Here is a 26,573-nt window from a genome sequence, read left to right as displayed (position 1 = left end):
ATGTCAACTTTTATGATAAAAATGTTATCGAATAAATTTACTACTACTACTATATTGTGACAGGAATCACGTTGGTACATATACAGTTACATTTAACAGTTCAAATCGGTTTTATGAGCATAACAATTAACTAAACCGAGTACATTATAAGACCTCCCCTCCCCTCCCCCTAGTGACTGCTGTGACCAGTAGGCTATGCAAATATGGAGTACCTATGTTGGCAATATCGCTAAGTAATGAAGGGGTGGTATTAGGTGCCTATTTATTAGAGTCCGTGCGGTGGCAGATTTCAGGAAGATATTATTGGAATCCTTCTTGCTCGTAACGTTGTTTGTAGTATTGAGGAGGATAAGGGAAACAAGGTGGGCAGGCTGGCAGAAAGCTGGCCGAAACTTAAACAACTTTCTCCAGAGTCAGTCTGGTATGAACGTGCCTTGTTTCTAGGTATTGAAGGGGTCTGAAGCCTTGAAGAACTCTAATAAGAAGTCCCAGCCCATTGCAGTAGGTTTTTTCCGAAGACTCCAGCGCTCCTCCTGGCAAAGAGCAATGCTTTCCACCAGCCCCCAGTGCCAACTTCTTCTTTCCATGCCAATACCCTGGGTGGGATGGCAGATTTCCACCACCTGGTGATGTTGCATTTGGCCAAGATAAGTGCTAGATGTGCAAATTTGGCGTGGGCTCCGTGACCCTTTCTCCATCACTGGTAAAAAGGGGTGAGGGTATACTATGATACAACCAGAAAATCACGTGTCTGCCAGTACCCATCAAGTATAGGTAATGAACTAGTTTGTTCATGTCCGATTTTGCCCAATTTGATGCCCAATGTTTCTTGATGTATAGCACAAGACTAGCATGTATCGTAAAGAGCGCCCATGTTCCATCACGGAATAGTGCCCCCACTTCTGACATGACTGCCCGTGCCCGTAGAGTAAGCTGTAAGTTAGTGTGCCCGTGGGGGTGGGAAGGCCAAGAAGAGGTATATTAGAGGCTTACCTGGTGGTATGTGCCTTGTATTTCAGGACTTGTTTCAAGTAAGTGAGTGCAGTTTTAAGAGGCACTGAGGCAGACGCAGGGACTGATAGCTCTAGGCATAGCAGCAACCTATGAAGCTTTCCCTGGTGCGGAAGGTTGAATTAGGAACCACTACTGGTAAATTGGTAAAGAAGTAAAGAATTTGCAGAAGCATCACCATCTTCTAAATTGCTAGCGGTCCCGCAAAAGTGAGAGGGAGTGATGTCCAGAAAGCCACATGGGAATGCATCAAGGCAATTGCCTTTTTAAGGTTCCCGTCCAGAAAATCATGGGGATCTCTATATATCCTTATTCCCAAATATCGGAAAGTAGTGGGGCCCATAGCTATCTCATGTTCACCAAAGGGGATGGGTTACAGTTGGAGATCACCCTGAAGGGATATGTATGTGATTTCCCAAAGTGAATAGCAAGCCCCGTGAGGCATTCAAATTGAGCAAAGGTGCGAGCAACAGTGTGTAAGTTGTCCAGTAATTCCTTAGAGTAAATCATTATGTCGTCAACGTACAGTGACAGTGCATGGTTGATGGGGAAACTCCAGTCCATTGAGTCGATACGTAACCGACATGCGAGGGGTTCGAGCGCAATCACAAATAACATGTTTGAGAAGGGACACCCCTGTCTCGTGCCCCTTTGTATGTAATAAGCCTGTGATATGTGTTCTCCAGTGCGCACCCGGCATTAGGGGAAGTGTACAACAATTTGATCCATTGAAGGAACTTTGAGGGGATGCCAAACCTCCGAAGAGGGGCAAGCATGTAATCCCAACCCAATGGATCGAAGGCCTGGCGAAGGTCCAGCCATAAACACCTTGCACCAGGAAGAGTCTCCGGGCAGGCTGACATGACATTGTAGAGCTTACGTATGTTAACCCCTTCCATGCGTTCGTCGGCTAACGGCCGTTGCGAGCACTACCTCTGTAGTGCTGCACACGTCTGTTGTCCGACGCGGCCCCGCCCACTCTACTAAAACCCTGCACCGCGGCGGCATTGCTGCAGCGTTTGAGCGGTTAAGTAAGGTACTGCATGTGGGAACAAAACAGCATTGATCGAAGTGTGTTTTCCTCGGTAATAGTGGGAGGAGACGACTGGCCAGTATTTTGCTGAGTATTTTATATTCTGTATTAAGCAAGGAGAGTGGTCTCTGCCAGGCTTTGTCAGTGAGGTCACAAGGACCTGCACTGTGGTGGGGGGGGGGGGGGGGGGGGGGGGGGGAGGGTAGTGACCCAGCTTGTCAAGAGTCACGTTATAGCCATCTTAATCGAGGAGTCTGCTGTGATGCAAAGTTTTAATAGAATTCTAGTGGGAGGCCATCGAGTCCTGGGGTCTTATTTTTGGGGAGTTCACTGATGGCACAGTATGGATTTCGCCACTGTTATGGGTCCTGAGAGTGACACCTTATTGTCTGCTGTTACGAGGGGCAAATGCATTGTGTCCAGGAAGTTCTCAGTCTCTTGCGGGTTCGCCTGGTGTGGGGCCAAGTAGAGAGACTTATAATATTTGTAAAAAGCCTTGTTAATTTCGTTCTGGGTGGTTATATGGGTTTGGGTCGGGGTAACAATCTCAAGTATCGGTGTTTGTTTTTTACTAGCACACAAGACCAAAAATGGTGAACTGAACTGACATTTCAGAATGTTAGAATTCGTACAAATGAAGCACACCTTTTTTTTTATTCTGTAGTGTGGTGGAGACAAATATTCGAATACGATTAACACATCAATAAACTAGGAGGTGACATTTGCACACATTATCATTTGTGTGCAGTAAAACTTTATTTCGGTGCAAATGTAATGGTCAATTCAATACAAAATTTGTTGTCAGTAATGGCAGTGCGCTGCCACACCATGCATATTCCACACTACACCAATTCACTCTACTCCCTGCACTCCACTCTGTGCCACGACACTCCACTCTACGCCCACCACTCTAAGACACTACAACGCGCCACCCCACTTGACTCAGCGGCAATTCAATCTACGCCGCTCACTGCAGGACAGAACATACCAGTCCACTCTTCGCCCATCCTCTCCACACCACTTACCCCACTCCAGTCTATCCCACTCCAACCCCAGTCGGCCCCACCCCATTTTACTACAATCTACCCCAATCTTCTCCACTCCCATCTACATAATTCCACTCCATTCTACCCCTCTCCAATCCACCCTACTCCAATTCCCCCCTACTCCAATTCCCCTACCCCACTCCAATGTAATCTACTCCTCTCCATTCTACCTCACTCCACTCAGTCTAAGCAAGTTAACCCTAGCCCACTCCAATCTACCCCATTCCACTCTAGTCCACCCCATTGCAATCTATCCGACTCCACTCTGCCCCGCTACACTCTCCTCCACTTCACTCCAATCCACTCTCCGCCAGTCCAATGTACTCCACTCCATTCCAATGTACCACACTTCACTGCTGTCTATCCAGATCCTCTCTAATCTACCCACTCCAATTTACCCTACTCCACCATAATCTACCCCACCATAACCTACCACAATCCACCCCACTACTACCTGTCACACCACTCCACCCAAATCTAACCGATTCCACTCCGATGTATGTGCCCCACTCCATTCTAACCCACCACTCTCCAAACTACCCATCCTACTCTAATCTGCCTCTCCTCAATGTCAATCTACTCCACTTCAGTCTACCACACTCCACTCAATCTACCCCACTCAAATCACCCCTCTTCAGTCTCCCCGACTCTATTTGAATGTACCCTACGCTAATCCACCCAATCTACCCCACTCTGTTCTTCTCAAGTCTCTCACTCCACTCCATTCTCGACTCCACTCCATCCCAATCTAACCCACTCCAATTTAACCACTCTAATCCACCCTGCTCCACTCTATCCCAGTCTAGCACACTCCATTCCACTCTACCCCTCTCCACTCCAATCTACTCCATGCCACCCAAATCTACCCCCACTATAACCCAGTAGCCCCAATCCACCCTACTCCCTCCCACTCCAATCCACCCTACTCCACCACAAACTACCGTACTCCAATCTACCCCATCCAGTCCACCTCACTTGAATCTTCCGTACTCCAATCTACCCCACTCCAATCAGTCCCTCTCCACTCCAATCTGCCCTATTCCAAACTACCCCACTCCAACCTACCCACTCCAATCCACCCAGCCCCACTGTACTCCAATCTAGCACATTCCACTCTACCCAATCTACCCCTTTCCACTCAATCTACTACATGCCACCCAAATCTACCCCCACTCGAGTCCATTCTAACCCAGAAGCCCCAATCGACACTACTCCCTCCCACTCCAATCCACCCTACTCCACCACAAACTACCCTACTCCAATCTACCCCATCCAGTCCACCTCACTCCTATCTATCTCACTCCAATCTACCCGCTTCACTCCAATGTACCCTACCATAATCCACCCAGTCTATCCCACTCCAATCTACCCCACTCTAGCCTAATCTACCCCACTCCAATCTACCCCTCTTCACTCCAATCTACCCCTTTCCACTCCAATCCATCCCAATATATCCCACTCCATTGTAGCCCGATCTACCCTACTCCAAACTACCATATTCCATTCCAATTTACTCCACTCCAATCTACCTCACACCAATCTACCTCCTCAAAACTACCCCAATCTGCCCCCTCCATTCTTTTCTACCCTTCTAATACATCAGTCTACCACACTCAATCTACCTTACTCCACTGCCGTCTACACCATTATCCCACTCCACACCCACCGCGATTTACTCCACTATACCCCACTCCACCTCAATTTACCCCACTCCACCCTAATTAAATCTACCCCACTCCACTCTACCCCGTTCCACTCCACCCCAATCTACCCCACTCCAAACACCCCACTCCACTCCACAACACTAACGTAGCCATGCTGAACAGCAGCCACACTGGTGGACATAATGGCTGAAACTCATTGTCAATGCAAATAGCTCTTGCATAACTGAGACCAATTGACTTTGCCAATGCTTGTTGTAGTTTTGAACATGCCTCTGCAGTGCGTGTCCCGCCTTCCTCCTCGTTAGCTTTCCTCTCCCCATACTTCCTCCCACTGTTCTTTGTTGGAGCTCTGTCCCACCTCACCCCTCCGCTGCCTGTTGTTGCATTAGCAGAGCCATTTGGCTTTGTTAATGTTTTTAAAGATGTTGCACAGAAGTGTGGGCGGCTGTGCAACATGGCTGAAAGTAAACAAAAAAAAGCTGTGACTCAGTCCACGATGGGCACGACATAGCACTTTGTTTTTTTATATTTTTTACTTTAAGCCATGTTGCATAGCCGCTCGTACTGGTGTTCAACGTGTTTTTAAAAAATTGACAGTGCCAGTAGGTTTTGCGTGGGCGAAACCTATTGGCTTTGCCAATGCTTCTATTATTATTATTATGCCAGGCGTCTCTAGGTTTGTAGTCAACAGCATTTTACATTATAGAACTTTTGTTTTCTTTTCCCATTAGAAGTGTTAGCCCAAAGGTCTCCCTTGTACTAGGTCCAACCTGATGCTTATGGCTGTGATGGAAAGCATCTCGTATCTTAAACCTTAAAACCCAACCTTCATCGATGGTAATTTAAATGATCACCTCTGCCAGACATACCAAAAAATGATATATTAAATAATTCAACATGCGATCCGATTGAAGACAATTGCCGATGGCTAGCCAGCGATCCATTTTGTTGGTTTCTAATGTTCTGTTTGTCATATAATTGCACAGTGCACTCAGGCACTGAAAAGTGCTCCTTCTTTAATACAGGCGTACACAATTGATTGTTTTAATTGTCTTGAAAATCAAGCTATTTAACCAAGGAGCTCGTCTTTTGACTGTATGTGGTTACCATTACAGAATGCAATTTTGGTTCATCGACAAAGATTTATTCAGTCAGTCAGTGTCGTGGGATTTCTTTGATATGCACTGTTCTCCAATAGGTGCAATGTAAAAATGCACATTCTAATGTGTAGGAGAGCACTGCTTGTAAAATGTGGCAGAAGAAGTGAGGGTCTCGCATCAACAAAGCCTACAATCTAAGAATATTTTTAATTCATTAATGTATTCGTTTACTTTATTTATACATATTTTTTGCAGTTCTATTTGCAGTACGTACAAAAAACTTCAAAGCACCTGAACAAGGAGTAACCAGGTGGTAGAAAAGTGAATAATATGCAGATGTTCATGTAGACATATGAAATAATCATGCAAACTCGGTTTGGAGATGTGGGTATGTGTTTTTTTTTGTTTACGGTCATGATTTTGAGTTAAGTAGACAGATTTTTCTTTGGATGAACTGCTTTTACAGGCAGCACATTGTTGCTAAAATTTCATGTTCTTGTGTTTAATTGGAGGAGCAGCAGGGCCTCTTTCGACTGGAGTTTGCTCGATGGAATGGCTAGAGCAGTCGACCTGGTAGCTGGGGAACCGGGTTCGAGTCTCAGCTGGGACGCTCAACATCCTGTGATTCTAGTCAAATCACCTGGGGCCAGATGTACGACCACATTGTGCAGTCTCAAAAGTGAAATCGGCTCGTTTGCAACCACAAAATTGGTCTGCTCCGTGTACAAACCCTATTTTGCGAGTCGGTAACCTATTTCCGACTCTCAAAATAGGGTTTGTGACTCACTATTAGGAAGGGGGGTTGCCAAGGACGTCCCTTTCTAATAGCTAGTCTCACTTAAATGTATGATTGTTTTGAGTGTGTGTAGAAATATTTTTTAAGAGCAGCCAGTGGTCCCACGGACCACTGCCTACTGTGAAAAAATTAAACAGAAACGTTTTTTAATTTTTTTTAACTGCTTTGTTTAAAAAGCTGACCCCAGCAGGCCACCATCCCTGGGAGTGCGAGCCATTCCTAATGGGGCCGCAAATTGCACCTGCCTCATGAATATTAATGAGGCAGGCAATTTACGACCCCATTAGGAATCGTTAACAGTGTCTGAGACCCAGTTGTAAATTACAGCATGCGAGTCGCAAAGCAATGCAATTTGGGACTTGCAAATTGTATGGATCGTACATCTGGCCCTTAATCTCCCCAACAAAAATGAATGTGTACATCTATAATGCAAATGGTGCTCACGTAAAGTGGTCTGATAACCTTGGGTTGAGTTTGCGTCATATAAAACTCTCCCAAAAAACAAAGGAATTTATCTTTTCGTAACGAAATCCATTTGCATTTTGACCATGTTACCGTGTGATGTGTAGGCGATACTTCTGGTTGATGAGGAGCCCTTGCAATCATCGTGGGGCTACAAAGTTGTGTTTCTTTCGTCAGAGTGCCAGCATTGCAGCTTGTTTCATAGGTCGGCAGAGATGAGCAACACTGTAGTCATCTACTTTTGAAAGTTTATCAAGTCATTTGAGTCACTATGTTGAAGAGACCTGCCTGATTGATAATCAGCCGAGAATACTAAAGGTAGGAGTGAAACCAAGTTGAATATGTGGATATGAGAGATGGAGGAACAGCAGAAGGAAGTGCGGATTCTGGCAGCACCCTCGTTCGACAGATGTAATTTATTAGGAACAGATGCAAGTCACCCCTGCGCCTATCATTTATGAGGGACAGCTGCAGGTCCTCTAAGGTGTTCTGGTACATGTACTTTCCAATAATCTAAGTTTAATACCGTTGAACCAGCGGCTTATGTGCCTCAGTCATTTAATTATATGAATACCAAGCCCATTATATATTTTTGGAGTCCCAGTACTACTCAGCTCATGATGGAAATGCCCTTATGCACATTTCATGCTTATTAACAGTAGTTAGAGGAACATATGCCAAACCGTTATTAAGAATAGGGTGGTGGAATGCTGATCCTTCACCCAAATATGAAATAATACTTGAATGAGACCATGTGCACATCCTGAACAGCTGAAGAGCTGGACAGCAAGGAGAATAAGTGACAGAATATGGCGGCAATGTAGAGTGATGGAGGAATAGTCTAGTTTAAGCTTAGAACCCCTTTCGTTTGCATTCAACGTGTGATCTATTGTATCATCTTTACACCCACAGTCCTACTAGTCCTGAAAAGATGGATTGGGCGGAGTATTACCCTGAGTTTTTTAAGCCGTTGTCTACAGACGTGCGTCATGATGATGTGAAGGATGAAGAAGTGAAGATGAGGTCCACAACGCAAGTTGAATTTGCCGATATTGGGTGTGGCTACGGTGGCTTGTTGGGTAAGTTTCAAAATATGCTACCGATTGATGTTATTTTTGTTGGCTTTTACTGTTTTTGGTTCTCAAGGCATTGCATTTGTGTGCAGATCAACAGACACATCATTTTTGCCCAACATATTGTACTATTGTACTATTCCCAATGTAGGAGGCTGCAAAGGAAAACTAAGATTGGCGCCTTACGGACATCCTGTTTGTAGCTCAAAAAAAATTGGCAATGTTTTTTTATAGTTTATCCTCTCTAGCGGTTACCCACCCAACCCCATATGAATCGAGCATCTGCGCTGTTTTTCAGCTGCAATCTGAATGATTAAAGTAGCTTTACAAACTACCCTCCTTCAGTCATTTAGAACTAATTAAATATTAGTATTGAGGGCAGAGGAGATCTCATATCTAAATAAAATGTAAACAAATTAAGTGCATTTTTAAGAGATCATACCTATCCCTATATATATGTTCTAAAATCAACCACTCGACAAGAGGGCTCCAGAATTACTTGCAGATTACCAGCTCTCCGTATACTGTTTAGTATGTATTCATATATTTCAAATTAAAAGTCTTTCAATGGGGTTAATCGTTTCTTCTACTAATAATACTGTAACATATGTTACCATAACCTCTGGAATGGCATTAAATCCACAGTTAAAGTGCAGTTATGGTTATGAATCAAAACTTTAAAACGCTAGAAATTGACTCATTATGGTTCGTTAATCAAAACCTAACTTGTGTTTCTGGCATGAAAACCATAACCTGCCCCATGATCAGTAGTATGCACTGTGCAATGCAGATTTGCTCTGTTCTGTTATTATTGTTTTATTAATTTTGGGAAATGTGAAAAAAACACCTAGCATATTGTATAAAAAAAAATTGAATCGACCTGCAAATTTGCTTAAATGTAATCAGATTTACAAATCAGATCCAGAAAACGGATGTATACATCTGTCTCTCTGTCTATCACTCTGTCAAGTCTTTTGGAAGCATTCAGTGCGTCCACTAATGCAGCCCCATTCATTGTTCTCCGCTCCGGTTGTTGCCTGTAATTGGCTCACTGAAGCGGCTCACAATGAGGCAATCGGACATGTAGGGGTTGGGGCTGAGGCAGCAGTCCTGTGTTTGAGTGACAGCCAAGCCAAGCGCACCGCAGCGGCAGCACCAGCAATACAGTGCGCATGCTCGATTTTGGGCTGGTCATTTTTATGACCAGCCCAAACATGTGCACTGTAACTAGCCTTCCCATTGCCCTAATCCAAGAGTTGAAGTTCCCGCCCTTAGGAGAGCGAGCAAGGCGCAGCAGCCCACGGTCTCCTATGGGCGGGGAATACCCCTGCTCTAGCCAATCCTGGCGCTGCTAATGCAGCATCTGGATTGGCTGAGAGTGAGACCGCGCACTCACTGGGGCTTGTTTCCCTGCCTTGGGTGTCTTGGAAGTGCGTTAATTAACTTGCTGATGTGAATAACCCTTTACCCTTCTTCAATTGAGGTGGTTGTATGATTCGAACCTTCCAGCACGCTTTACTGCTGACCAGCTTGGAATGGAACTTTTTTCGGTCATTTCTCACTTAGTTTAAGAGTGCCTCCTCCTCTTCTCCCAGCCGTGGCTGGCCAGGCCTGCGCTCCCGGCTTGCCCTGTGAGGAAAATGGAGCCTAATGGGTGGCGGTGGGATGTGAGTGGAAGTAATAAAGATAGCAGCCCTCCGCATTATCGTGCAGGACTGCGCAGCAACAAGAGGAGGTATGGCGGCCTTGGCGGGAGTTACTGACTGGAAGGGAATGTTCCAAACGAAAGGGCTGCCTCCCGCACACCGGCCACTCTTGGACTGCACGAAGAGAAGAAAGAGAAGGCAGACTTAGAAGGGTGATTATTTTGCTGACAGAGGCAGGAGTGGGCCAAAGAGTATTTACCGGGCTCTGCAACCAGAGGACCGTGGTCTGGTGGACCTGGAGGAGTACTGGGGCGAATGGAGCCATTACAGCGTGTGTACAGTAAGTGAACCACAGGAGCATTGCCAGCAAAGAATGACACCTGGGGGACCTGGCAGCGGGGTGTGGAGTCGGACAGCGGTCCAGAGGGCAGTTTTTCTTCTGTGGGTCTGCGCAGGCCTTGCCCGCACCCCCATAGGCGGCCTGGCGGCCACCGTCATGGCCTTCACCTTTGCAGCCGTCTGCTACATGCTGACACTGGTGCTGTGCGCCTCACTCATCTTCTTCGTCATCTGGCATGTGAGTAAAACGCGGCCACCTTTCACATATCAAAGTTGATCTAACAAAGGTGGTAACCCTCACAAATGGTGTGTATGTGTCTTGTGGATTAAGTCTTGGAGATATCGTCCCAGAGGGATCCAGTAATTGAATGACGTGCATTTTGGGCTGGGGTCTTGTGAATAAGAAACAGACATGTCAAAGAACATACAGGGTGTGAGAGAGGAGCTGGGATTGGGGTCCAAGTTCTGGCGGTTGAAATGAACACTGAGGCCGGGGTGGGTTGCTGAGGGTGACTCCTGATACTATAAAGTAACTAGATTAGGGGTTGCCGGGTTGGGGGCACAGATACACTTTTCCCCAGTAGTCCCCCTTTTCATGCGCAGTTAATGCTGTGCAGGCTGTTGTGTCAGGAAAGGGACTTGCGCCTGACTTTCACGAATTCCAATTTACACTGATTCAAATTTGCCCATTGCATTTTTTAACCGGTATTGCGTGACAAGGACTACACAACAAGGGGGGCTGAGATGGTCAGAATCTGCGCCTGTGTCTTGGCGGGTAAATTAAATTGTGCAAGCCAATTCAGTGTCAGATATGTGTGAACCTGACTATATCAATCGTATGTGCCATTGTGTTCCCTTAATAGATATTGTTTCTACGAATGTATGACGTATATGCTTCCGGGGAGTTTGAATGTGACAAATATGAAAGCGTAATATATATGTAAAAGAAGGAAGTTGCGGGGTCTCTCAGTTGTGAAGGGGTGCTTGTGTTACGCAGATGTGCAAAATGGCGAATTTTTCAAGTACGTGGATATGTGAAAGAGCGATGGATGAGATTTTGTGGAATTTATGAGAGATAAGTTTGTACGTGTTCTTTTGAGGCTTGTGTGTTTTGGAATCTGGTGTCGTAATAGCGTGTGTGGTCCCGCATGGGTGGGTATGTGAGATGGGTGCACGTGAGAGATGGGTGCACATCGAGGTCATAAGTCGAGAACAAGGATGCACGAGATGCCTGGCTCTGAAAGAAGAATGTGTGAGATGCTTCGTAAGAGTGTTGATGTGTGTGTGTGTGTGTGGTGAATGCAGGATTAGTGATGTCAGGGAAGGGTGAATAATGGTTCTATGAGTGCAGGGTGAATAGTGTGCCTATGTGAATGCAGGTAGAGTGATGTATCTGTGCAAGTGCAAAGAGACTTGTCTGGCTACTCCCAGAGATGTGTTCACCAAGCCACCTCTCTCAAATTTGCTTGAAAGTGCACCATTTGCCCATTCTTTATTCTAACTTTTTTTGGGGGGAGAACCCCCGAACCCGCCCATAGGTGGTTCTGGCTCGCTCGCTATGCTCACGAGCCACAGTGCAGTTTTTACGCCGTACCACTTTCAAATTTCAGCAGCCGCCACTAGAGCATTGGCTGATTCTCTGGGTCGTCCCTAACCCCAAAGTCTCCCTTAGGGTGGAGGCGGCACTGGATGGATTACAACTAAGGCTCCCAGTTTTCTGTTTTTATTGATTTTTACAGATAATGCAGATCGAAAATAATGTGTTTTCTGTCTGTTATTTTTAAAAGTGGAAAAATACAAAATTGTTTCTTGTATGTGCCTCTCCATGCTGTCCTTCATGAATTCTATGTGTATAGCTACAGTGGCTCTGTCGGGAAGAAAGCAATTACTTAGCTAGAGAAACTGAATGTAGGGGGGGGGGGTTAAGTTTGACCATGTAACTCTATGCGTGAACATTATGTCAGAGAGTACTGCAAATAGAATAAATCACAGCACGCGAAAGCATAGATATTAGAACACAAAGATACAGAGCAATGACTCAAATGTTCTTGCAAAAAATTATTATTATTTTTGAGTTTTTCACAAAATGTTTTTTTAAAACACATGTTTTTCGGGCTGTCAAGGTGCAATCTTAAAGTGACACGTGCAAAAGTGACAGTGGGTGCTCGGTGCTGGTAGTGCAGTGCATATATACAGGACTGAGAATATGTACAGGTATATACAAATTGAAAAATGGTCAGAACAACAAAGAAAACAATATAAACAAGGTCATTTGGCAGGACAGCTCAATGATCTACACCAAGAGATTTGTTAGGGCTGAATCATTTATTGCCGTCGACATCATGTAGCAACCTCCTTCACATTTTTAGTGCGTTCTTGCCACTGTGCATCATCAATTCATGGTTTGCCTTGTCTCCTGGCAACCATAATTTACTGGCATCGCTGGCTGGCAAGTTTTTCAGCAAGGAAGAGCATTTAGCTACGGTCAGCGGCCCTGGTATTGCTCAACCGCGGTGCTACGCTGATCAGCATTCATCTGCTGCCCCACTTCACGCCCCGACGTGCACGCCAGCGTTTCCATTTTTAAATGTGGCCGACACCCTCTGTCACTTTGAAGCACGTGTCACTTTAAGATTGCACATTGACAGCCCCAAAAACATGTGTTTTTAAAAAAAAAAATGTTTTGTGGAAAACTCAAAAAAATTATATTTTTTTGCAAGTATATTTGAGTCATTGCTCTGTATCTTTGTGTCCAATATCTATGCATTTGCACGCTGTAATTTATTCAATTTTCTCTGACATAGTGTTTACGCAGAGTCACATGGTCAAACTTAACCTCCCAGGATTCATTTTATCTAGCTAAGTAATTGCTTTCTTCCCGACAGAGCCACTATAGCTATACATATACATACCCAGGTTCTGAGGGACACAGGGTCACTCCATTGTGTTTATACTTCATAAATTCTAGGCAGACCACTGAGCAGATAGAAAGCATTAGAAGTTTAAAAAAAACAAGATGAGATTTGCTTAAATACAGGCATTGGTTAACAAATATTTGTATATAATGCAATATTCACATGTGGGTGTAGTGTTTTTTTTTATATTTGGTTGCCTAATTTGCTAAAACTTGACAGGCATCAAAGCATGAGTGCAAGTTTATCAGTTACATAAATGTACAATTTCACGACTTTGTTTATCCTCAAAACACAAAATAAATATGGAAAAATACAGACTGAAATGTTAAAAAAAGAAAAAATTACCGTAAAACCAGGAGCCCTAATTATTACATAAACTAGTAGGTAGCACAGTTTTACTGACGGTAGTTGGTTGATGATCCCACATTCAGGCGTAAGCTTAATTGCAGTATTTGGACCATAGTTTCAACCTAAATAACAAACAGTTCAGTGGAGCAATCAGTTCTCTTTAAGGTTTCTCCTGTTCGTTTTTTTTCCAGTCGAATTATCATCTCTGTTTCCAAACACTTTAATGCTTGGCTTGGAAATTCGTGTGAAAGTTTCAGACTACGTGAGAGACCGGATCCAGTCACTGAGGGCATCTCATCCTGGGCAGTACCAGAACATCGCTTGCATCCGCAGCAACGCCATGAAGTACCTGCCCAACTTCTTCAGGAAGGGCCAGGTAGGGTGCCCGACTCTTACTCGGCAGTAAAATTCAAACTTGAGATGGGAAAAGTGAAATGTATCCAAAAAGGCATAATTCTGCACCCCATAATGGGTGCAGTAATACTAGTATGGGTACACCTTGCGACTGAAAATAAGCATAGTCCTATGAAATACGCTGTTTGAGAGAAGTGTCATACATTTATTACTATGTTGCTAAGCCCAGATTCCATGTTTCTAATCTTTGCTCAATGCAACGGTGCACAACAGGTCCTATATTCATAAGGCGTATTTCATGTGATGTAACAGCTTGTACTCTGGTTAAATACATTTGTTTATAACTGCTATGCATGAGGAAACTGCTTGGCATAACACTTTTATGGAGATCTGAAGAGAGTCATTTTCCATTAATTGCCATTGTTGAAGGACGGCACCAGCATCATGATCAAATCGGGAATTTATCAATGGTGATAAATATTACACTCTGCACAGCTGCATATATACCATATATGATGCAAGTGTTGTGACTTTGCGCTTCTCTAAGTTACTATCTTGAAGGCAGTGTGCTGATGCATAGTTATATAGCATGCTTTAGTGTAACCTGGTGCTGAGACCTATATTGGTCATTTAAAGCCCTACCCTTGCAGCCCGGCCCTTAACCCCTTCACTGCGGTGGCTATTCCGCCGCAGTGCTAAGGGGGCGGGGCGGAAATGCGGCGGGCGCATGCTGGTGACGGAACCGCTCCGTCACCAGCGTCGGTTGCGCTGTGCTTATGACGGAGCGGTTCCGTCATGGCCCGCCCCGCTCAATGGAACGCTCAGCGCAGGCGCGGAATTCGCGCCGCGCATGAGCGGCGAGCGGGCCATGACGGAACCGCTCCGTCATCAGCACAGCGCACCCGCAGCTGATGACGGAGCGTTCCGTCATCAGCGTGCAAGGGGTTAAACAAGAAGGAGGGATTTAATGACATTATAGCCTGAGACGGAAGGGCTATAATGCTATTAGAAGATTCTGCCCCCTAATGATGGAATGTTTTAAACTAAACCGAGAAAACCAGAAATATAAATCATGGAATGTGGGAGCTGAATACCGATACCAGAAATGTTTGGGCCTCTAATTCTCTAGTGTTTTCAGTAGGGCTCCCAGCATTCCAATGCAAAAATATAGTTTCGTAGCCCATTGCAGATGGATATACCGCTCATTAAAGGTCTTCTCCAGTGTTACTTGCCCTCCCCAATAGTAACTGGCATATGTGGACAGCAAGAGCACTGGAAAAAGGAAGGGGGAGGCCTCCACAGTTCATGCCTCTCTCTCGAATTTGCAAAACTGCTTCGCTGCTGTAGTTTGGCCCGTCTGAGAGGCAGAAGGGCTGTTTAGGCTTACCCCACTCCCTTATCATATTTCTGCAGTGGAAGGAAATGCCTCTTTTTGTATGGTCAACCCCCGCATTTTTAGGTCGAGCCTGGGCAGTGCATTCGCTGCTCTGCAAGGCATGCTGAATTGAGGTATGGCATAGCAGCTCTGCCCATTTTCCGCCCATTTTTTCAATTGGCTCCTGTTACTGTCCTTTCAAAAATCATTGTTTTTAATTTGTTAATAGGCTTAGTAGTCCCTCCTTGGTACCGCCTTGTCTGCATTTGTAACCTCCCATAACAACTGGACTTTTTAGGTCTCGACTATTCTATCACGTAAGTGATAAATAGACGAGAGTATTGAGGGCAAACCAAGCTCTGAAACCACCAGGCGGATTACGTTGAGTGCATGTGCCCGTGCACGCGCTTGCCGTTTGCTCCCCCAGCCGCCTCGCACCATCGCATTAATCAGCCCTCCTCCAAAGACTGGTTTACAGTGCTGCCAGCCTATCACGTGCCCGCCGCATCAGACTTCAAGGAAAGGCTGCCGCTCCCCCGCCCGCCGCATCAGTTGTCAAAGTAATGCTCCCCCCCCCCACCACAGCAATCCTTTTTTCACTGCCGGTTTCACTGCCCCTCACTCACACCCCATCCCCATATGCTCCTTTCCTCCATCCCTCCCACTCGCTGGCTCCCCCGCCTTCCCCACCAGGCTCTCAATGCTTGTTCTGATGGCTTTCATTGTCTTCAGTCTGCCAGATCTTTTTTTGTCGTGTTTATAAGATGACACGCCTTGAGGCATACAGGCAGAAGTACGGTAAATGAATACGGCGTGTTATTTCTTGTTTATTAGGCTTACAGCTGGCTTTGTCCTGGACAAGTCAGCAGACCGGCCCGGGACTACAGTACAGAGAATTCCATAGCATTCAAAAAAGAGAACGGCTAATTTGTGATTTGTAAGTCTAAGAGTACACGCGTTTGGAATAATGTATACATGAATGCATTCACAAATTTGTTTGTGAGGCACATTATAATGCTTCTACACGAAACGCCCTACCCAACAATTAACTAGACATAGTGCACAGATAATCTTTCAGATCCAGAGCTCCGGGCTACTGTCTTTTTGAATGAACCCTCGCCTGCATTTCCCATTGTTCATTGGAACCAACCATGGTTGTATGTTCTAGGGTTTTTCATTGACATCCACGCTTTTCTCCATAACACCATGTACACATTTCCTTTTTCATCACACCCGAACCTTCGCTCATTGTAAATGTATGCGTTCCATTTCCGTGCTCCTAATATTCATCAACAGCTGACTTGTAGTTTCTTTTTATTCTGATGGTTAATAATGACTCTTGTATCTTTTACGTTTTGACCTTTCTGGTCTGTATATTAATTGCGCTCCAATCCCTTCGGGTCAAGTTCTGCTCCATAAAACCGAAAAAAATACCATCGTGATCGTTCTACCTGAGACTGCTAGCCTCTCTGATAGCAAGAGGGTATGTTTTTTAGGTTGAGCCAGTAGGCAGCGCGCAAGCGCTGTCGCCATGGAGACGATCAGTTGTGTTTAAAAAAAGAAAAAAAAGTCAGAAGGGGCTTTTAGCACGCCTACACCCCCATTGCTCAATAGCGTAATCAGTCTCCTTTGCTGCCTTCCAATTAGGCAGAAGTCGCGATACGTCACTTCTTGTGGCTTATGTAGAGCACCGTCCAACTACAAATGAATTATATTTGATTAGTGTCCCTCCCCTGCAAGCGTAGTGATTGAGGTACTACTTTGTTTGTGAAGTCTATTACTAGGACAACATTTGTGTTTTTTGCCTCTGCTTGTGCACTTGTGTTTAATTTTTATCTTTGGCAGCAAACTCTTTCGTTTTCTTTGGGCCGGCGCCGTGTTTTTGCTTCACCTATCTTCCCCCACGTTCATCCCGCCTATTCTCTCTTCCACCCCAGTCAGTTTACCTACTGCTAAATTTCAAAATGCTTGTAAATTCCTGTAAGAGCTGGGTGCAGATTCTGTAAATAAAATAGTTATGAAGCTTGGCTGTTTGTTAAATCCAGTTTCTACCCATAAAGTAAAAGAACGCCAGCTTCATAACTATGAAAACACGTGCAGATCGTGTGGCAAACCCCTACCCCTCTTTCTCTCTGGTCACTCATAGTTTGGAGAACATGCCATATCTAACTTATAAGTAAACCACACAGCAGATTTGTACCAAAAAACGTCACGAAATCAGAGTTTCTAAGGTGAGGACATGCACTATATACATGCAGACAAATTGCTCTCTGCAAAAGGCTAGCAGGAAACCCCGGGCTGCACAACGTATTTTTTCTCTGTTGAACCAACAAGCATGCCCTACACAAGAAAACCGTAAAATAGCAACCAATATGAGTGCCAGCAAAGTATTTGTAAACGCATCAAAGAGCACACAGTGAGACTAGTACTGCACCTTTTTTCCTGCTTTGTGCTTTTTAATTTTTTTTTATTGCTTATGCTACTGCTAGTTCCTTGAACAAGCCACCATTTTGTCTTCAAAGAGCTATCTGACCATACATGTATGCAACTTGCTTGACACGCAGTTACAACACTGAAGAAGAATACAGTCGTAAAACTGCACTATAAACTACTACCATGCATATTAACCACCAAGCATATAATAAACTTGACTGTTTACCGGGTCGTGATTTATTGAAACCGGTTCGCTTGTAAATGATAAAAGTATTCATTTATTTGGGAACATGTGCAAAATAAAGCTTGCTGGACATTTCCTGAAGGCCCTGGCATCTGCCACTGAATTTGCTGTAATGCTTGCAGAGCTAGTGAAATAAGTTATAATCTACTTCTTTCCCAGAGATTAATTGTCTGGTCTTAGGACAGGTGATGTGGGAAGTTGGCCTGATATATGATGTTTCCAATTCTGGAACCACCTTGTATCAGTCCAAGCTTTCCCTTATGGTGTCTGGTTGTAAGTCAACCTTGTAGACAAGCTATCTTAATGGTAGCATAGACTAAGCAGCCTTAAAGGCTTAACTCAAGAGGTCGTGTTAAGCGAGCTGTTTTACCAATCACAGTCCTGTAATATCAAATGAAAGGACACCACACAAGTATATATTATAAAAATATATGTATGTATTACTTAAAATAATCCCCAGTATTCTTTATGAACAAAGGGGCACAAGCGTTAAATCAAAAGCACAGTATAACATACAAAGTTGCACAATTATGGATGAGGGCGAGGGGCCACTCAGACCATATACTAAGAAAGTGGTATAAGAGATACCAATCGAACAGTGGTTAGGCCTAGGGAATCGCTGGGAGCAGTCGGGACAAGCAGTGCTGAAGTCGGGAAAAGCCCGCGGGATTCTGGTGCAGTGCTTAAAGCACACGCATGCACCAATGCAAGTCAATGGTGCGTAAAAGTTAAACAAGCAGTGATTAAGGATACTTCCGCTGAACCTAGAAGGACAAAACTTTAGTCACAGACCCTAGAGGTGTGTACCAGTGTGGGAACACCGGCGTTGCAATGTTACCTCACCCACAGGAAGCGGGTGCATAGGGTCGAAGTGGCGTCGGGTTTCGTCGTGAAGGTTCTTGGTGCTTGAAGCTGAAGATGCTGCAGGCGATGGGAAGGAGAAGTGTCCGGTGTGATCCAAGGGTGGATCAGAGTCGTAAAGTACCTGAAAGCAGAGGGGACAGAGTCTGGGTCACTCAGCAGTGACCAGGGTGGAACCAGGATGGAACCAGGCAATGTCGGGCGCAATCAGGTGGTTGTCGAGGAGCTTCTCTCCGCTGTCACGTGGGCTCTGTGGCATCTGCGACGTCCAGGAGTGGATCACGATCTGTCCCACGAAGGCTCTCGCCGTCGGCGCTGTCGGCTTCAAGATTGGAGCAAACAACACTTGGCAAAAGCAATCCACGCGGAACTGGAAGATTGCTTCTCACTCGGACCAGGAGGGTCAGAGTGGGTATCCTTTTCAGGGGAGTGGGTGCAAATCTGGAGCAACCAGAATCACAAGTCGTATTTCGGTTTTCGTCGGCACAGGGGCCACCAGCCAGCTGGCAAGTGACCGGGCCAACGCGTTGAGCCAAAAGAAGCAGAAGGGCCCCACGCAGCTTTCGTCGAGTGTGGAGGGCTGAACTTCGGTGCAAGAGTGGCTCAGGGTTGGGGCTTCTCAAACCCCGGTGTACAGCTTCGAGGGTCACTCGTGGGCTGCACGGTCAGCGTCTCGTGGTCTGTGCCCCACGCTTCCGGTCGCCTCCACGGGTCTCAGCTCTGCAGGGACTGTGGATCGGGCTGTTAGAAGGCAGGCAAGCTTGATCTTATCGATCTCTGTCGCTCGAGTTCCGGCGGGAACTGCAACAAAGCAGATGTCGAGGTGCTGGATGGTGCCTGTTTGCACAGGGTGGTCACTCCTTGACCACAAGGGAGATTCTTCAGTCTTCTACGTTGAGTAGGATGTCGAAGGGTCCAGAGTTTCGTTTCTTATGTTTCATCAGGATAATCTGAAGGGCATTAGCACTGCTCCCACTCTTATTCGAATCTGGGGGGCTGGATTACCTGCTAGGTCCCCTTCTATGGGTGGGACCCAGGAAGGGGGTGGGTACACCCCTTTCCTTTGATCCAGGCCGCGCTGGGACTGTGGCTGGTGTGCCCCAGAACCGGTTTGACCGGATTATGCAAGGGGCAGCCTTGTGCCCCCATGCAGTGTCTGGTTTCTTTCAAACCTCCCTGCTACAATCCACTATCTCCTGTCTGGGGTGGTGTGACACCTCCCTGCGACAGGAAACCCTTTTTCCAGGCCCCCTTGGCTGAGTTTCGGTCAGCTTCAGGGGGTCAGACTTGTGTCTGTGGCAGAAGCATCCATTTTATGGATCTGAGGCTCTTTTAAAAATCAACCGCATTTCAGTAAAGTAACATGTCTTCTCCCTCTAGAGGGGTGGAATGCTATCCCCGTCGCCAGAACTGGCGAGGGGATAGTATTCCAAATCGTATGACACCTTACACGACATGTTTTGATAAATCCAAACCAAAGCTGCTATATAACCGCGAGGATTATAATGCACTTAATAGTATATGGTATGGCATTATTCTGAAACAGCTTAGGGATTTGTTCCCGACGGCTGCAGACAGGGCTCAGCTCATGCTAGAGCTCCATCTCACATTAAACCACGCACTCTGCCTCCAGAATTGATAAGGCCTTCCAAAGGAGTGGCTCACAGGTTTATATGTGTCCAGATATAGGTTTAGATATAGGTATACTATATCCAAGCAAGAGGTGATTACACCATCTTGCCCCAGCTGAGTGATCAGCCACTTGTGTCAATTTAAGAACCAGCCAGGGGTGGCAAAAGATATGCTGCAGCCCCTGGTAGGCCTTGGTGGCACCTATGCCCTGAGCACCTATAGTGCATGGTACAGGGGCTAACAAGGAGTCCATTTCCAATCGTGGTATGTACCTATAGCACATGTATCAATAATTTAGAGAGAGAACAGCAGTCTGGGGGTCTGATTAGCAGGCCCACAGCCTCAGTAGTCGAAAACCAGTGAAGCAAAAAGCTAAAATTTGGGCTGACCATAGGATAGCAGACCCTACTCTCCTACACAACCCCCCCCCCCCAAACGCAGGGACATTAAACTAACCTTGACCAGATAAGTCTTCATGTTCTAAGTGGAAGTACCTGGAGAGACCATCTGCATTACCATGGTCAGTCCCTGGGCGGTGCTCCACTGTAAAGTCCATCCCCTGTAGGGAAATGGACCACCTGAGCAGTTTGGGATTTTCACCCTTCATCTGATTTAGCCACAAGAGGGGCTTATGGTCTGTCTGAACTAGGAAGTGAGTTCCAAACAAGTATGGCCTCGACTTCTTCAGGGCCCAAACCACAGCAAAGGCCTCCCTCTCAATAGCTGACCAACGTTTCTCCCTGGGGTTCAGCCTTCTGCTAATGAAAGCAATGGGCTGGTCTTGACCATCTTGATTAAGTTGTGAAAGCACAGCTACCACCCCCAACTCAGAAGCATCTGGCTGTACAATGAACTGTTTGGAGTAGTCAGGACTCTTCAGGATAGGTGCAGAGCACATGGCCTTCTTCAGGTCATCAAATGCCTTTTGACAGCTAACTGTCCACTGAACCTTTTTTGGCATCTTCTTGGATGTCAAGTCATTTAATGGTGTCACAATGGACCCATAGTTCTTCACAAACTTTCTGTAATACCCAGTCAGGCCCAAGAAGGCTCTGACTTGTGTCTGGGTAGTTGGAGGAGCCCAGTCCTGTATGATCTGGATCTTGCTCTCCAGTGGCTGAACCTGACCTCCACCTACTAGGTGGCCCAGGTATACAACCTTGCTCTGCCCTATCTGGCACTTGGTAGCCTTGATAGTCAGGCCTGCCTTTTGCAGGGCCTCCAGAACTTTCTTCAGGTGGATCAGGTGATCCTCCCAGGTGGAGCTAAAGACAGCAATATCATCTAGATATGCTGCACAAAAGTCATCCAACCCAGCAAGGACTTGGTTCACCAACCTTTGGAAAGTGGCAGGTGCATTCTTCAAACCAAAGGGCATTACCACAAACTGATAATGTCCACTAGGGGTAGAGAATGCTGTCTTGGCTTTTGACTCTTCAGCTAGTCTGATCTGCCATTAGCCAGCTGTCAAATCAAATGTGCTCAGAAACTTGGCAGAAGCCAATTTATCAATGAGCTCATCTGCTCTTGGAATGGGATGTGCATCTGTCCTAGTGACAGCATTGAGACCTCTGTAGTCCACACAAAATCTCATTTCTCTCTTTCCATCTTGGGTATGAGGTTTTGGCACAAGGACCACTGGGCTTGCCCATGGGCTCTCTGATGGCTCAATCACTCCAAGCTCCAACATCTTTTGCACCTCAGCCTTTATACAATCCCTGACATGGTCAGGTTGCCTGTAGATCTTATTCTTCACAGGCAGACTGTCACCAGTGTCCACCTCATGGGTGCACCAGTTAGTTTGACTGGGTGTGAGTGAAAACAAGTGTCTGTGGGCTTGCAAAACTTGTCTGCAGTCCATCTGCTGCTGGTCAGTGAGGCTGCCTGCCAAGGCTACTCCATCAACTGAACCATCATCAGGGTTCTGGGAAAGGCAGGTCTGGGAGAGGGTCACTCTCTTCCTCCTGTTCCCCATCTGTGGCCATGAGCAAGCTCATGTCCTCCCTGTCCACAAATGCTTTCAAACGATTCACATGGAGCACCCTGTGGGGGCTCCTAGGGGTTCCAAAGTCAACCAAGTAGGTGACTTCTCCCTTTTTCTCAATGATAGGGTAGGGTCCAGTCCATTTGTCCTGGAGTGCTGCTGGGGTCACTGGCTCCAACACCCACACCTTCTGCCCTGGCTGGAACTCAACCAGAACAGCCTTTTGGTCATGCCAAGCTTTCTGCAGTTCTTGACTTGCCTCCAGGTTTTCGGATGCTCTCTCCATATACTCAGCCATCCTGGAGCGTAGACCAAGTACATAGTCCACAACATCTAGCTTAGGCTTTTTGAGAGGTAACTCCCATCCTTCCTTCACCAAACATAGTGGACCCCTCACAGGGTGGGCAAACAAAAGTTCAAAAGGGCTGTAGCCAACCCCCTTCTGTGGGACCTCTCTGTAAGCAAAGAGCAAGCAGGGTAAAAGGATGTCCCATTTCCGCCTGAGCTTCTCTGGGAAACCTTTTATCATTCCCTTGAGGGTCTTGTTGAATCTCTCCACAAGCCCATTGTACTGTGGGTGATAGGGTGTGGTGAACTTGTAGTTTACTCCACACTCCTTCCACATTGCCTTTAAATATCCAGACATGAAGTTTGTACCGCTATCTGAAAGTACCTCCTTTGGAAAGCCCACTCTTGAGAAAACTGCAATGAGGGCTTTTGCCACCACAGGTGCTGTGGTGGTCCTTAGGGGAATTGCCTCTGGGTACCTGGTGGCATGATCCACTACCACCAGTATAAATCTGTGCCCAGATGCTGTTTGAGGATCCATGGGACCCACAATATCTATTCCAACTCTTTCAAAGGGTACCCCCACCACAGGTAGTGGTATGAGGGGGGCCTTTGTTGTGCCACCTGACTTACCACTGGCTTGGCAAGTGACACAGGAGCGACAAAACTCCTTGACATTTTCTGACATATGAGGCCAGTGAAAGTGTGGAACAAGCCTGTCCCAAGTCTTGTTCTGGCCTAAGTGTCCTGCAAGGGGAATATCATGGGCCAAGGTGAGAAGGAAACCCCTAAACTTCAAAGGTATAACCAACCTCCTGGTAGTACCAGGCTTGGGGTCTCTAGCCTCTGAGTAAAGGAGTCCATCATCCCAATAAACTTTATGGGCACCTTGAGCATTCCCTGCAGCCTCAGCAGCAGCTTGCTGTCTGAGGGGTTCAAGTGAAGGGCAATCTAATTGGGCCTGCCCCAGGTCTGCCCTTGAGGGTCCCCCTGTCCCCAGAAACTCAACCTGATCAGGCTCAAGTTCCTCTGAGACAGTCTCCTCTTGGACTGCAGAATCAGTTTCCTGTGAAATCTGATCCTCAACCTGGGGCAAGGGGGAAGACAAAGCCTTAACCCTCTTGCTCCTTCTCTTGGGTTGTGGTTGGTCTATTGTTCCAAGATCCACCACTGGTTCAGGGAGGCACTTCTTAGCCTGAGTCCTTGTCACTGCTAGGACATGTGCTGAAATCCCTAGCATTTCTGCATGAGTCCTGTACGCCACTTCTGACCAAACTGAGCTTTCAAGATCATTGCCTAACAGACAGTCTACTGGGAGGTCTGCACTCACAACAACTTTCTTTAGGCCATATACCCCTCCCCAGGAGAAGTTCACAACAGCCACACTATGTGAAGTAGTGGAGTTGCTTGCATTGGTCACTAGGTAACTTTCACCTAGTACAATCTGTCCAGGGTCCACAAAGTCAGGTGTCACCATAGTGACACTGGCACATGTGTCCCTGTAGGCCTGAGCCAGTTTCTCATTTATCAGAGGCGCCTGCCTATATTTGCCCAGGTTACTGGGACTCACTGTAGTGGACAAAGCTAAGTCCACATCATATAGGAGAACTGCCTGAGTAGGGATTCTGACTAGGCCAGATTCCATCTCAGTACCCAAGGTTAACCCCACTATACCCTTAGGTTGTGCACCACCACTGTTAACTGTACTAGGGGGTGCAGGTGCTTTAGGAGCTACAGTGGTGGGGACTGGATTTTTCTTGGTGCATTCACTGCCCCAGTGTGAAACTGATTCGCAGGTATTACACCAAGGTTTCTTTGGGCCATCATTCTTCTTTTTCTTGTTTCCATTTTGGGAACCACCCTCCTTATTATTAGTTTGGGGGCCTGAAGACTTCTGGTCCTTTTCTTTATCTTTCTGATTCCCACCCTTCTGGTCTGTTTTCTTCTGGTCACCACCTTGGTTCTGGGGTTTCTGCTTAATCCTTGTTCTGACCCATTTGTCTGCCTTCTTTCCCAATTCTTGGGGAGAGATCAGATCAGAGTCAATAAGGTATTGATGCAACAGCTGGTTCTGACAGTTATTAAGGATCTGCTCTCTCATTATAAGATTGTACAATCCTGTATAGTCTGAGACTTTACTTCCCTGCAGCCAACCCTCCAGAGCCTTAGTGGCACAATCAACAAAATCAGTCCAGTCCTGAGTCTGTGCTTTTTGGGTGTCTCTGAACAACAACCTGTATTGCTCAGTGGTTAGGCCAAACCCTTCAATAAGAGCACTCTTCAGGACAGAGTAGTTTTTGGCATTCTCAGGTCTAACTGTGAGGAGCCTATCCCTCCCTTTCTCAGAAAAGGAGTACCATAAAATTGCAGCCCACTGATCCTGAGGAACCTGCTGTACCATGCAGGCTCTCTCAAGAGCAGTCATCCATTTGTGGATGTCATCCCCTTCCTTGTAGGGGGGCACAATTTTTGTCAGGTTTCTATTATCATAGCTCCTGTCTTTCTCTCTAGGAATTATGCTGCCACCAGTGGCATCTAAGCCACACAATTTCTGCTCTCTTGCCAAGGCAAGTCTAGCTTGAGCCAGGGCTACCTCCTCCCTCTCTATCTGGAGTTTGACAGCCCTCATCCTGGCTCTATGTTCTATCTTCTGAGAGGAAGTAATCCCTCTCTGAGATTCTCTTGAGGCACTAGAAATATGAGAGTCCCCTGATGGAGATCTCACTCTTCTGTTGCCTGGGAGAATGATATTTTGGAATCTGGGGAGGTGCTGGCCCTCTCCATTCCCCAGTAGGTTTAAGTTGGCCTGGTTAAGCCTGGCAACTATAACCTGGCTACCCCTCTGATCCTGATCTTCAAGATCCTCTACATCTGACCCATCCTCCTCTTCTTCCTCCTCTTCTTCTTCCTCCTCTGGAGTGGTATGAGTTACAGGGGGGTTCACTCCATCTCCTGAGTCTAGGGGAGCTGCACTCGCCTTAGCTAAGTCATCCTGTTCTAGAATGGCTATCAGGGTAGGAATGGTGGGACCTCTGCCCCTCTTTAGCCCCCTTGATATGCACAAGGCACACAAGTCTTTGTGGCTAAGTTTGTCATAGCTGGAAGTTGCCTTGGTAAGGTCAACTGTCACAGGCAGAGAGCTTGGAGCTTCACCTGTGCCAGACATGACTGCTAGTGAGGTGTAAGTGGTGCACTTACCTACACTAAGTGTTTTCCTACTGTACCTTGCTAGTGAGTTGTAGTCAGGGTGTGCTACTCCCTTTTGTCTACAACTACTAAGTTCAGTAGAACTTAATATGCTAAGCTTTTGATTTATATGTACCTAAGGTACTTGATGTGATCTTTCAATTTGATAAAAAGATTGCAATGGTAAAACAGCAAGCTCAAATCTGCACCGCTGCGCACCAATGTGGGAAGTTGGCCTGATATATGATGTTTCCAATTCTGGAACCACCTTGTTTCAGTCCAAGCTTTCCCTTATGGTGTCTGGTTGTAAGTCAACCTTGTAGACAAGCTATCTTAATGGTAGCATAGACTAAGCAGCCTTAAAGGCTTAACTCAAGAGGTAGTGTTAAGCGAGCTGTTTTACCAATCACAGTCCTGTAATATCAAATGAAAGGACACCACACAAATATATATTATACAAATATATGTATTTATTACTTAAAATAATCCCCAGTATTCTTTATGAACAAAGGGGCACAAGCGTTAAATCAAAAGCACAGTATAACATACAAAGTTGCACAATTATGGATGAGGGCGAGGGGCCACTCAGACCATATACTAAGAAAGTGGTATAAGAGATACCAATCGAACAGTGGTTAGGCTTAGGGCCTAGGGAATCGCTGGGAGCAGTCGGGACAAGCAGTGCTGAAGTCGGGAAAGCCCGCGGGATTCAGGTGCAGTGCTTAAAGCACACGCATGCACCAATGCAAGTCAATGGTGCGTAAAAGTTAAACAAGCAGTGTT

At 46.1% G+C, this 26,573-nt stretch overlaps 1 protein-coding gene across 1 annotated transcript in view; it reads left to right on the top strand.

Moving 5' to 3' along the window:
• Positions 1–26,573, top strand: part of METTL1 (methyltransferase 1, tRNA methylguanosine) — a 178,533-nt gene that overhangs the window by 63,777 nt on the left and 88,183 nt on the right. The window contains exons 2-3 of the mRNA XM_078658930.1: positions 8,025–8,191; positions 13,625–13,809. Coding sequence (XP_078515056.1) covers positions 8,025–8,191; positions 13,625–13,809 — 352 coding nt within the window. The remainder of the gene's footprint in view (positions 1–8,024; positions 8,192–13,624; positions 13,810–26,573) is intronic.

The sequence above is a fragment of the Lissotriton helveticus genome, chromosome 1_1, assembly GCF_964261635.1.
Source record: "Lissotriton helveticus chromosome 1_1, aLisHel1.1, whole genome shotgun sequence".
Classification (NCBI taxonomy): Eukaryota; Metazoa; Chordata; class Amphibia; order Caudata; family Salamandridae; genus Lissotriton; species Lissotriton helveticus.
This window is presented reverse-complemented; position numbering and strand designations above follow the sequence as displayed.